This window comes from Salvelinus sp. IW2-2015, linkage group LG17 (genome assembly GCF_002910315.2).
Source record: "Salvelinus sp. IW2-2015 linkage group LG17, ASM291031v2, whole genome shotgun sequence".
Taxonomy (NCBI): Eukaryota; Metazoa; Chordata; class Actinopteri; order Salmoniformes; family Salmonidae; genus Salvelinus; species Salvelinus sp. IW2-2015.
In genome coordinates this window covers 4,247,301-4,260,745 of record NC_036857.1, presented here as the reverse complement: position 1 = coordinate 4,260,745, position 13,445 = coordinate 4,247,301, and the positions used below count along the sequence as shown (strand labels likewise).

Below are 13,445 nucleotides of genomic sequence, written 5' to 3'. Positions count from 1 at the left end.
CAGTCTCTGCTTTCACTGTAAATGCTGCATTTGTCGGCTCAATTACCTTTACATTTCTATCACGGAATCTAACACTTCAGCTTTCCAGATTGAATAGTGTATAGGGGGTAAGAGTGTGAGTGTTTTTACTGTTAGAGACTGTTAAGAGAAACTGCTTTTACATCACAAGGCAGGCAACGGAATGACCCGTAGTTTTCAGAATGCAAGTTTGGCAAAATAAGAAAAGCCTGTGTATATATATAAAGGCTTGAGTTACTCCACAGAGAGCCCTCGTGTTTTACACATTAAAGAAAAATCACATGAATGTTTAAAAGTTTAAATAAAAATAATTAAAAAAACATGGAGACAGAAGCTCTTTAAGAGCAGGTTGGCTGCTGCCGTCGTCTGGCCAACAGCACAGCAGGAATAAATATATATACTCATATACGCCAGAGAGAAGAGAAAAATAATAACCTAACGTGGAAAACAGTTTCAAACTGACACCTTCACAGCTCCCTCCCTCATCTCATCCCTCCCTCTTCCATTCTTCTTTCCCTCGCAAACCTTTGCGCCCGAGTCAAGCACGCCAAAATCCCCCATCTCCCGACATCTTAGCCGAGGGCTGAAACTTCTTTGCGTATTATTTTTTTCTTGTCATCTTTGTCGTCTCTCTCCCTTCCCGCCCCCTCCACCTCACACTCACTCCAGGAGGGGGACACACAGAGGAGAGAAAGAGAGCAGAGCAAGGGAGAGCTGCCTGAAATGTAGGCCAAAGCGGTGGTGGGTGTTTCCATAGAAACAGTGTTCACAGCAGTCAGTGACATCATCGGTACGGGGAGGAGCTGGAGGGGTTGGAATGCGCCCTGATTGGTCCGGCCTAAACACGGTTCTCTCCGCCCACTCTGGTCCTGCGCATCATCCTGAGGGGGGTTTGGAATAGAGAGAGAGAGAGAGAGAGAGAGAGAGAGAGAGAGAGAGGGAGAGAGAGAGAGAGAGAGAGAGAGCAAGCAAGGACTAAAATCTCACAAAACTGAAATGCACCAACACAGACAGATAGAAGTTACACATACCTCCTTACACATACCTCCTGTTCTGAGGGTCCAGGTCCAGCAGAGCCTCCTGTGATACTCTGAAGTCATCCAGAGGTGTCTGGTAGCGGGCCTCGAAGGAGCCCTCTCTGCCTCTGTAGGCCTGTGTCTGAGCCTGGGTCTGGGCTGCTGGGGACTGGGGCAGAGGGGACATGGAGGAGGCTGAGGACGTGGAGCCTGTCTCCCCCAGACGCTCACGCCCTGTCTGGGTAACCACCGCTGCAGAGACACCTCCTACCGGCAGAAACGGGCTCAGCACCTCCCCATTTTCAGCCTAGTAGAGGGAGAGAAAATAAGTTGGAGTGAATATTAGGGATGATACCAGTAATGCAATGTGTTTTCCATGGCAAAAATGAAAAACAAAGGTAACACTATGGTCCTTTAAAAACCTGCTGTATGTAAAATACTGTGCACTATAGCTTGGAAATTAAATGTGATTCTGGGTGACAACATAATGATATTCGTTTCCAACATTAGGGATGTTGGAAACATGTATTTGGTTTCCTTGCCAGGATACTAACGAGTAACGCGATACTGGTACCATCCCGGCCCTAGTGAATAACTGTCAATGTGTGATGGGAACTCTGACAGTGGTGGTGGAGTCAGTCCAGTGAGTGTACCAGTACCCACCCTGCTCCGGGTGATGTCCATGTGCACCAGCAGAGAGGCCAGCTCCAGATCCTCATTACAGCTGTTCTTCAGAGGGACCGACCGGTAACCTGACACCACACAGAGACAGACAGACATGAGTCTAGTAATGCCAAAAGAATGATAATCTGAAATGCCAAACTATTCTGTTAGTCAGAGAGACAGTCAGGGTGTATCATACTTGTCTCAGCCAATCCGAGTGGATGTTGGTGCGATATGACACCTACCTGTCTTGAGGCTGTTGATGGGGAAGCTGGCCTGAGCCAGGAAGTTCTGGTCGCTGAACATGTCAATCTCGTACACCACAAAGCGCAGGAAGGCAAAGGCAGAGTTACACACGGTGAACTGGAAAGGCTTCCGAGGCCACGTGGGGTTCAGACCATTATCCGCTGAAGAGAACATGGAGAGAGAGAGAAGACTAGATCAGCCAAGTCTGTGTGTACACACTAGGAGATGTTTTGTCCATCAGGTTGCCACACAATCCTTAGATATTTGTACAACTTTGTTTTTCCATAACTGGACAGGAAATGACGAGCTTAATTCCAAACCCATCACTACATCCTTGCCCTAAAACCTAGGACCCTTCTCTTCGAAATAACACTTGGTTCAACTAACCAACTACTAACTAGATGTAAAGAACCTGATTGGTTGAATTAAGTATTAGTGTAAGGTGTGTTACTCACCCTCTGAGTCAGTCTTCTGCTTGGCACTGTCATATTCTGCGCCACACACCTCGATCTCGATCAGGGGGCACACGATGCCACGACCGTGTTTAGGCAGATGACGAGCACCCAACACCTGGAGAGGACAGACAGTTTAAACACCTCCACACGTTTTTATATTCTCGTGGGGACCTAAAATTTTCCCTAACCCCAACCCCTAAGTTTAAGATAGCCGTTGTCCTCATGGGGACGTGGGAAATGTCCCATTGAGGGAGAATTTTCCTTGTTTTACAATCCTTGTGGGGACTTCTGAGGATTTCCACGAGGATAGAAGACCACACACCTCTATCTGCAGGGTSACTGACTCCAGGCCCCTCAGTGTGTGTCGGTCAAAGGGGTCAAAGTTGTCGTCTCTCATGATTGGTGGCTGGAGGACRTAGCCACTCCTCCCGTTCAACATGAACAGAGCCTGGTTCATCTGCATGGGCTTGTCTGGAGAGGGGAGAAGTTCAGTCAGTCATCTTCAAAAAGGTAATGTAGGGAAAACCAGCCACTGTTAAAAAATGTTTTTTTTTTATTGAAAAATTCCCTCTCCTACCCCAGTGTATCAATCCCCCTTCTCACTCAGTAACAACTCMTCCCTCCCTCCCTCTRTACCTGCAGTCTGGAAGTTCAGCGCGACCAGCTGGGATCCACAGAGCCACATGGGCAGAGGGTCGTAGTTGGAGGAGTCCAGCCTCTGTCCACGGGGGTAGATACGGGACAGCTGCAGCCGGTTGTACTGCAGGAACCTCTTCCCCTTGATCCGGTTCACATACTTCTCTGCCTTGGTCTCCGGGAACGACGACATGTCCCGGAAACACGCCCGCTCTGTCCCAATCTCTACAGGAGCAGGGGGGAGATGGGAGGGTGAGATATCCTTGTGTGTGTGTGAGTGACAGAGTGTGTTTAACTGTATAGACGTGTCCTTACTGTCCTCGTCGAAGGGTACAGGTCTACAGTAGATGACCAGGTCAGACAGCTCCAGAGCGATCTTCTTCCTTCTCTCCATCATCTTCCCCTCCTCCAGCTGACACACACACGACTCAGTTTGACACTACTCACACAGTCATTACTTCACAGACAACCACAAGACTCAGTTTGACACTACTCACAGTCATTACTTCACAGACAGCCATAAGACTCAGTTTCTGAGGAAGTATTCCTGCACATGGTATACGCTTCTTCCATTCTTTATTCTTACACATTTACTACAAAGTATTCTTTCCATACCTTGGCCTCTGATGTCATGGTGACCTCTCTGATCTTGATGACCCACTCCTTGAGCTCCTCCTGGGTATTGGCAGCAATGTCCAAGACCTGCCCTGCCCTAGGAGAGGCAGCGGGGAGGAGGGAGAACACATGCAGCCTGCTTCCCTTACCATCAGGCCGCACCACTAGGGGGAGAGAGAGAGCGCAAGATGAGAGAGAGGGGAGCGAGAGAGCAGAGCAGAGAGAGAGCTGTGGCAGCCATGAACATGTGCTAGTTATTCCTAACAAACAGAGTGGTGCATGGCACAGCATGTGCCTGTAGTAATGGAAGGACCGTGTATTGAACCTTTATAGTATCAAACATATTAGACACGATAGAAGAAGAGAAGCGAAGAGAGAGAAGAGAGAGAGAGAGACGAGAGAGAGCGAGAACGAAGGCGAGAAGAGAACGAGACGAGAGAGGACGAACGAGAGAGCGAGAGAGAGAACGAGAGAGAGAGAGAACGAGAGCGAGAGAGAGAACGAGAGAGAGAGAGAACGAGAGCGAGAAGAGAGAACGAGAGCGAGAGAGAACGAGAGAGAGAACGAGAGAACAGTGATAACCCCACAGAGAGAGAAACGAGAGAGAACGAGAGAGAGCGAGAGAGAGAGAGAGAGAGAGAGATGGAAACAGTGATTAACCCCACAGAGAGAGAGAGATGGAACAGTTAGAACCCACAGAGAGAAGAGGATGGAACAGTGATAACAGTGATAACGAGAGTGGGTGGTGAGAACAAAGAAGAGATTGAGAGGGAGATAACAAGTATCTAGAGGTCGTCCCGAGGCAACGGTGACCCTGCTATCTGCAGGAGGATAGAAACAGGAAGGGGAGGAGTTACTCACCAATCTGACAGGAAGACACATCGACACTTCCTCTCAGCAGGTTCCCAGAGACTGTTCTCTGTCAGCTGCTGTAGGAGAGGAGGGGGAGGGGGAGAGGAGGGAGGGGGAAGGAGGAGGGGGAGGGGGAGAGGAGGAGGGAGGGGGAGAGGAGGGAGGGGGAGGGAGAGGAGGGAGGGGGAGGGGAGAGGAGGGGGGGGGGGGGAGAGGAGGGGGGGGGGGGGGCGTGAATGCTATTCGAAAAACCCAACAGCAGCATTTTACATGTTGTTGCTATAAACGATGCTAGAAAATGACAGTCCCTCATAGCATAGACTAGTGGCTGTAAAATGTGGATTATTAGCAGGTGGGATTAGCAGATGCATATCCCAGTATGTGTCTACAGGGTAGAGGGCCTTACTGATCTGTCTGGCTCCACAGCTGAAGGACTGATCTCCTCTACATAGTTAGCAGGAAACCACAGCTGCTTCTTCCCACCACAGTCCCCCTTCCACCTGAGTGAGAGAGTTAAAACACACACACGGAATGGGGTTTACTCTAGAAGGATGTTCTATAACCAACCCCAGATAACTCATGTAGCTCTGTGATGATTTGATAGATTTGGATGGTGAACCTGACTTCCTGTGTGTGATGTCACTCACCAGCCTCCTTCCTGTTTGTCCACGTTTTGGATGATGGCGTTCTTACTGAAGGACAATTCATCATCCCTCTGGGCCTTGTACTCATACATGGCCTTCACTGTGCACTGCAGACCGATGTGAAGGGGTTAGGACACACACACAATCCTTGCATTGTTACATTTGCAAAGAGAGGGAAGGAGACAGGATGTAAACACACAGGATATGAGAGATCCGGTGCAGTCTTACCTTGAAGGTGGGCATCTGATTGGCTTCTACGTAGAACCCAGGGTTCCGCCCCTCATACAGAGACCCGTAATCTGGCTCCTGACAAATACATGACAGTTCAAAGGATATCCAACTCACTTACATTGACTACAGCAACAATCATGAGCACAAGTGTGTGTGGTCCACTCACAGCGGTGCCTATCTTCTCCAGCGTCTCCTCATTGATAGGGTAGCGGAGCTTCATCTTGCGGTACAACGGGTGTTTCTCGTAGTAACTGATGAGATCCACCAGGCTGTCGAACTCCGACGTCCCCAACACCACCGTCTGGCCCTCCTGCTGCACCCTGCAGTGCTTGATCTTCCCCTCTGCCCTGAGGGGACGACAAAACAGGGTTAAACACACACGTACGTGTCCTGCTGCATGCATTAATCATCAGGTGCTTCACAGCAATCTGAACCAAAACCCCCGTAAACAAAAGAGGACGCCAAGACGACAGTGGCAAGAACCCATGGTCATGGAAGATGCTTTTCATTGTAATTAGACCTATAACTGGCCTGTMCATTTTCAAAACAACCCAGTCAGTAATAACAGAGCAGACGCTATAACACATGTCTCGGGAGGCCAGGTGGATGGCTGCGTGAGCTATACTAGTGATCTAACACAGTAYAGTGGAGAGAATCATCGTACCGTCTAAACCGCTGTCAAATATATTTTACATAACCAAAAATGTTGTTACAGCTGTTTGAAGCTGGTGTACAAAACCGAAAGTGAAGAGACACAAACTAAACCTAACGGGAAGCATAGAAAGTGCATCTAGAACAGATCTACCGTGTCTTAGACTTGCATTCAAGGTTAATAATAGAGCTATAACTCACATTTCTATGTGAATTTGGTAGGGTCGCCCATAAAGTTACATAATGCCATTAAGTTACCAATGACATGTTTTTATTTAGAGCCCTTGCCGTCCCATATTACGATATTGTGGCTTAGGTTTCCAACTGTAGGATAAACAGAACAATGGTCTTTCTCATGAAAATCTTTAAAAAGGTAGAAGGCATAGAAGTTTGCACCAGGTCACCGTTCTCTGAGCTAGCTCAGTACTCTGAACGTCTTGCTTTCAAAACAAGTTCTAGCAAGCTGGTGAGGCGGTAATGTATGTCAACTTTCCTAATATCAAGTAACTAATACCGGAATGCTGCATTTTACCCATCAGTAACAACCAGAACAAACAATTGTCTTTTTGTTTAGTCGTTTGTTTCTATACATTTGAGACTCACCTGAAGGAAATGGCAAAGGAGCTTAGCTCTGCCCTTTTCCTGACAAGGAACGCCCCGTCACGTGGAACCCTCATCAGCATGTTCTCAGCGTGGCTCCGAGACAGGTTGGCATGGTACCACCTAGAACATACACTCATACTTACATCTTTCCTACCCTCCTTCTCCTTTCATAAAGTCATCACTGACACACATGAGATTGAAATGAATGACTATCTGAAGCCTTGAAAGCTGGACGTACTCTTTGCTTTCGTGGGCGTTGGTCTGGGGCACAGGCTCAGTCAGCTTCATCTCAAACTCGTTACAGCGCAGCGCTACCTGCTGGTAGTGGATGATGAGGGCGAATAGCGTGTCAAACACCAGGTTGTCTGTCAAGTAGAACTTGGGGCTGCCCGCCTCCTGGCGAGAGTGGATGCGACAGTGCTGCACCCGGCCTGAACGCCTGTGTGGACAGTGAAAGAGAGAGACCAGGTATTGATTTGAAATKATCCCAGTTACTCAGCCCTGTCCCATGCATTAGCAGAGAGACCAGCAGCCTAGCCTACACCGTGACTGGCTACTACACAAAATCAATAGGACAACCATTTGGATTGATTGACTGTTCAGGTCCAAGGTTTAGCAGTGTAGCAAACCTATGGGCACCGTAGATCCGGGGCTAGCCGAACATACAGCACAAGTATTATCTGAACTATGTGATGCAAGCAATGAGGTGGGTGAGGAGACAGAGGGTCAGGAGAAGGGGGGTTAGGTAAGTGTGCTAGGAACAGGGATGAGGAGTGGGGTGAGGCAGGTTCAGAGTGAGCTAGGAACAAGGGTGAGGAGAAGGGAGTTAGTAGAGGGGGGTACAGTAGGGGAGATTTACCAGAAGGACAAGGTGTAGTCTCCYACGAACGTCTCACTCTCCCGGACCAGGAAGGACCCGTCGGGAGCGCCCGTCTCAAGACAGTACTCCGACAGCAGCCGCTCAGCTATCTGTCTCCCGTCGCGACCAGCACCAAGCTTCCCATGGAACCACTTCTCTGCTATATGTTGGTCCATACCGTTAGAGACCTAGACAGACAGCTAGAGTTTAATGTTGGAACTCCTATGGCAGCGTTTCCCCAAACTTGGTCCTGGGGACCCCGAGGGGTTTTTACCCTGACACTACACAGCTGATTCAAATGATCAAAGCTTGATGATTAATTGAATCAGTTGTGTAGTACTAGGCCAAAAATCAAAAACGTGCACCCCTTGGAGTCCCGAGGACAGAGTTTGGGAAACCCTGTCCTATGGCATTAAGCACCATAAAGTGGTGTTCTGTCCTGTATGGACCGCTGTGTGTCCGCTGGCTTTATTTGCTGTGGTGCTGCGCCACTGCAAAATCATTGCCTCCACACAATAAAAAAAATATGGAACATGAAAAACTCTGTTGAGGAGCATTTTTCCATTCCACATGTGCTTTATCTGCAAACAAAACAACTAATTAATAGAAAAAATAACAACCCCATAGTGGAATAGTGTCTTTATTTACCTAGTCGGCTTGTTGTGTTCTATGCCAGATAAATATTCCTCTCCGTGGCTCATTCATGTTATAAGTGCCATAGGAAGGGAAACATGCATTCTGACAAGCAGTCAATGCACAACAATTATTGCAATCGCGAAAACAGCAGTTTTAATGGCTTTTGTTATAAAGAGGGGAATCCCAGCTTTCCATTCCTACTTAATTTATTTCTTAACTCCTAAATATGCACAAACTGCACCATTTTAAACCCATGGTTTTTAGCAGAAGCATGGTTAAGCATGTTATGCTCAGCAATTCACAGTGAGTGCATAGGGGAGTGGGGCTGAAWGTAACACCGGTCAATTGTAGGGTGACTTGGGGTACAACGCCTCACTACCTCAATTATTTATTTGAATGACTTAAATTGTGATGAGACAGATAATATTTTTGGTTGAGCAAAAGGAGTGGAACCCAGATAAAGTGTTGGGGGRAAAATTAACAAATAGGCCTAGATTTTATTCAGTGCTTATGCAAGTTTCTTGGGACATAAATGAATCAATATGATAACTAGTTAAGAGAACACATTTGAGATCTGCCCAATGGGGTAAATGCAGATAGGCAACCCCATGCTTCAGCCTATTTATTTGCACCCCCGGCTCCTTTCCCTCCCACTGCTACACATTTTTTCAGATGAAACACTGATGTACCGCAAGGCCTTACCTCTCTGTGCTCCTCCTCATCCTCGTTGCCTTGGTTGTTAGACGTCTCCTCCGAGTAGTAGATCTTACTGCTGGTCAGGACAAAGAAGTGAGGGTACCACTCCTGCAGAGAGAGGGGGAGATGGTGTTTGAGTTAGAAAAAGGTATTTWAAAAAAGGTAACAGTGGCAAGAGAGCTATGGACCATACAACCAAGGCATTTACAGTGAGAACAACAAATATTGGGACAGTGACATTGGTTGTTGTTTTGGCTCTGTACTMAGCACTTCGGATTTGAAATTATACAGTGACTATAAAGGTTAAAGTCAGCTTTAATTTGAGGGTTTTTTCATCCATATCATGTGAAACGTTTTGAAATCATAACACTTTTTGTACGTAGTCCCCCCCCAATGTTTTGGTTGTGTTTCAGATTATTTTGTGCCCAATATAAATTGATGGTAAATAACGTAGTGTGTCATTTTGGATTCACTGTTATCGTAAATAAGAATATAATATGTTTCTAAACATTGCTACATTAATGTGGAAGCTACCATGATTACAGATAATTCTGAATGAATCATGATGAGTGAGAAAGTTAGAGGCATAAATATAAAAACCCCCCCCCCCCCCAATATATGTCTTGGGGGTACGATATTTGAGCGTCTAACTTTTTCACGATTCATTCAGAACTATCTGTAATCATGGTAGCATCCATGATTAACATTGTCCCCCGTGGGAATCGAACCCACAACCCTGGCGTTGCAAGCACCATGCTCTACCAACTGAGCTACACGGAACTACATTAAACATAGAAGAGTTTAGAAATATATTCTATTCTTACTTACAATAAGGGGGGGGGGGGGGTTCTACTAAACTATATGGAATTGTTTTAAGGTCATACCAAGGATCATTTAGCTATTGGAGTTTAAGATCCCCTGAAGTATAAAAAAAAAATGAACACATTGAAAACCAGATTCACTACATGGAACAGATAGTTCCCAAAAAATATCAAAAAGGAAGTTTGTGCTGAAGTGTCTCTCCTATATCTATTTTTTTTTTCTTTCTTTTTTTACATGTATTCAACCACATATTTTTTGGTATTAACCAGTCTCCATATATACACTACTGTTCAAAAGTTTGGGGTCACTTAGAAATTCCCTTGTCATTGAAAGAAAAGCAAATTCTTTGTCCATTAAAATATCAAATTGATCAGAAATACAGTGTAGACATCGTTAATGTTGTAAATGACTATTGTAGCTGGAAACAGCAGATTATTTATGGAATATCTATTTAAGGGCGGCAGGTAGCCTAGTGGTTAGAGCGTTGGGCCAGTAACCGAAAGGTTGCTGGATCGAATCCCCGAGCTGACAAGGTACAAATCTGTCCTTCTGCCCCTGAACAAAGCCAGCTGTGCTAACAACCCACTGTTCCCCGGTAGGCCATCATTGTAAATAAGAATTTATTCTTAACTGACTTGCGCAGTTAAATAAAAGGTTAAAACATAGGCCTACAGAGGCCCATTAGCAGCAACCACTCCTGTGTTCCAATGTGTTGTGTTAGCTAATCCAAGTTTATCATTTTAAAAAGGCTAGCATTAGAAAAMCCTTTTGCAGTTGTTAGCACAGCTGAAAAAGGTTGTCCYGATTAAAGATGCAATTACACTGGCCTTCTTTAGACTAGTTGAGTATCTGRAGCATCAGCATTTGTGGGTTCGATTACAGGCTCAAAATGGCCTGAAACAAAGAACTTTCTTCTGAAACTCGTCAGTCTATTCTTGTTCTGAGAAATTAAGGCTATTTCATACGAGAAACTGAAGATTTGGTACAACGCTGTGTACTACTCCCTTCACAGAACAGCCCACAGTAAAAACTGGCTCTAACCAGAATAGGAAGAGGAGTGGGAGGTCCCAGTACACAACTGAGCAAGAGGACATTTTGAGCCTGTAATCAAACCCACAAATGCTGATGCTCCAGATACTCAACTAGTCTAAAGAAAGCAAGCTGTGCTAACAATTGCAAAATTTGCTTTTCWWAAWAAAAAAAAAAAAAGGACATTTCTAAGTGACCCCAAACTTTTGAACGGTAGTGTACTTCCATACATTTTTTCAACTGGTACCGGGGGACCTTCAGATGAGTCTTGGGCATCCTAGAGCAAAATATCCAACATGTACATGTTCGTGAGAGTGTGTAACCCAAAAGGTTTGGACGCTACAGACAGAAGTTGGCAGATCAGCTGTACCAACGTCAGATGAGTCTCTTGACACTTGTGGAGGTCGTAGAGCAAAACACTGTTCGCGAGAGTCATCTTTCCATAGAGGGGTCATAATAGTTTTGTAGGCCAAACCAGTCGGACGCTACAGATAATTTTGTGAGAAGACCGATTTTTGGGATGTCTCATGGTCTGACAAACACTGCACTAGCTCTGTCACCTTTCACCTCAGCTGCGGAAGTGCGACATAGGCAGATGCGGTGGATTGACACGTAAACAAAAAACTGATCTCTAGCTTAAAGTGACATTCATGGAGATTTTACTATGCTTATTTTATTATGCTAGTTAGATTTCCGTCAGGGTGCAGACATTGTCCTTATTAATATGGGGTTGGTCCCCCCTTTGCTTCCAYAACAGCCTCCACTCTTCTGGGAAGGCTTTCCACTAGAAGGCTTTCCACTAGCTSACTGTAGATAAATAGAAAAAAAAGCTCTCACATGGTTGATGGGGTCCTCCAGGAAGAGAATGCCATTCTTGATGGAGTTGCTGATGTCATTCTCAGAGTAGGGAGTGGAGGTGGACACCTCCTCATAGGCACTGCCCTCTGCTAGCTTCTTATGCTGCACAAGACAGGGAGAGGAAGAGACTGCAGTTGGTTTATACAGTCATTTAGCAGATGCTCTGATCCACAAGTACATTAAAATGACAACACAAACATCTTAATTCCAAATCCACATGACCCTATGATCTCTGACCTTGATGAGGATCTTCCTCTTAAGCTGATTGGGTGAGGGCAGTCCGTCGGCGGAGATGTCCACAGCCTTGGTAAGCAGCATTTCTCCAAAGACCTTCTTAAAGTAGGTAGCCATGTTCCTCTGCTGGACAATGCTGCAATGATCCTCTATGGACAGGATGATGGGGTAGCTGGGGAAGGAGTAAGAGGGGGAGAGGGGTCAGAGGTCAACAGCACGTCAAAGGTGAAAGGCGTGGTGGAAAGCCCCCCCCCCCCCCCCCTTGTGAACTTCTCATTTAATTTCATGTTCTCTTTAGAGGATAGTAGATTACTGAGTATCACTCAAGCATACAAAACACAAAGACTGTGAGCACATGGAGACTCACTCAGACGTCACAAAGGCGTGTTCCTTGATGGTCGCCAGGACATCACAGAACTTGATCTTGGTGGTGAGGGTGTGTCCATGGTAGATGACAGGCATTCCATCTGGACCATCCCAGCAGTCCACTGCCAACACACAAACTTTTTTTAATGGCATAGTAGAGATGTCTGGTCTGCATATTTGGTGAGTGGGTGTCTGTTAAAAGGGTAAGTAGGGAGTAGTAGGCTTTAACCACGCTAGTTAACCTGTTGAGTACACAAACTATAGTTTGTCTATTCTCATTTACAAGGGCAGMTACACAATCCCAGGATAAGCACACTACAGTTAGTGGAGATTCTCCATTGGCCATGGTTTGTATGTGTAGTATGCTTAGACTAGGCCTCCACAACCAGACTCAAAATTAAAGATAAACKATCAAAAAATGTGATTGAAAATAATTTATTCAATGACAAAGAGAGGAAGGACAGCATCCAGTGCCCTCAGAAAGTATTCATACCACTTGACTTATTCCACATTTTGTGGTGGTACAGCCGGAATTCCAAATTGATTAAATAGCTTCTTTAAATTTTTCTCAGCCAGCTAAACAATACCCCAAAATAACRAAGYGAAAACCTGTTTTTAGCAAATTATTGAAAATGAAATACCTTATTTACATAAGTATTCACAACCTGAGTCAATACAGGCAAAAAAAAAAGAAAAACTTTTAAAAAGGGGAATTTGTCACCTTTTGCAGCAATTACAGCTATGAGTCTTTCTGGGTACGTCTGAGGTTTACACACCTGGATTGTACAATAATTGCCCATTATTATTAGAAAAATTATTCAAGCTCTGTCAAGTTGGTTGTTGATCATTGCTACACCGCTTTTCCAAGTATTGAAATAGATTTTCAAGCAGATTTAAGTAAAACTTGGTCGCTCAGGAACATTCACTGTCTTCTTGGTAGGCAACTCACCTATCTATCCATCTATCACACACACACACACACACACATCCAAAGGTTTGGACACCTACTCCTTCAAGGGTTTTTCTTTATTTGTACTATTTTCTACATTGTATAATAATAGTGAAGACATCAAAACTATGAACACGTGACCAAAAAAAAGTGTTAAATCAAAATATATTTGATTATTCAAAAAGTAACCAATCTTTGCCTTAACAGCTTTGCACACTTTGCATTCTCTCAACCAGCTTCACCTGGAATGCTTTTCCAACAGTCTCAAAATAATTCCCACAAATGATGAGCACTTGTTGGCTGCTTTTCCTTCACTCTGCGGTCCAACTCAACCCAAACCATCTCAATTGGGTTGAGGTTGTGTGA

General features: G+C 45.3%; 1 protein-coding gene across 1 annotated transcript in view; it reads right to left on the bottom strand.

The window, feature by feature from the left end:
• Nucleotides 1-433: 433 nt before the first annotated feature.
• Nucleotides 434-13,445, bottom strand: part of plcg1 (phospholipase C, gamma 1) — a 36,907-nt gene continuing 23,895 nt past the window's right edge. The window contains 22 exon segments of the mRNA XM_024005544.2: nt 434-899; nt 1,064-1,341; nt 1,698-1,786; nt 1,943-2,104; nt 2,399-2,513; nt 2,721-2,869; nt 3,035-3,259; nt 3,350-3,446; nt 3,650-3,813; nt 4,511-4,560; nt 4,562-4,578; nt 4,908-5,001; nt 5,149-5,252; nt 5,374-5,451; nt 5,543-5,723; nt 6,631-6,750; nt 6,869-7,069; nt 7,490-7,677; nt 8,828-8,929; nt 11,510-11,632; nt 11,768-11,936; nt 12,132-12,252. Coding sequence (XP_023861312.1) covers nt 857-899; nt 1,064-1,341; nt 1,698-1,786; nt 1,943-2,104; nt 2,399-2,513; nt 2,721-2,869; nt 3,035-3,259; nt 3,350-3,446; nt 3,650-3,813; nt 4,511-4,560; nt 4,562-4,578; nt 4,908-5,001; nt 5,149-5,252; nt 5,374-5,451; nt 5,543-5,723; nt 6,631-6,750; nt 6,869-7,069; nt 7,490-7,677; nt 8,828-8,929; nt 11,510-11,632; nt 11,768-11,936; nt 12,132-12,252 — 2,870 coding nt within the window. The 3' untranslated portion in view covers nt 434-856.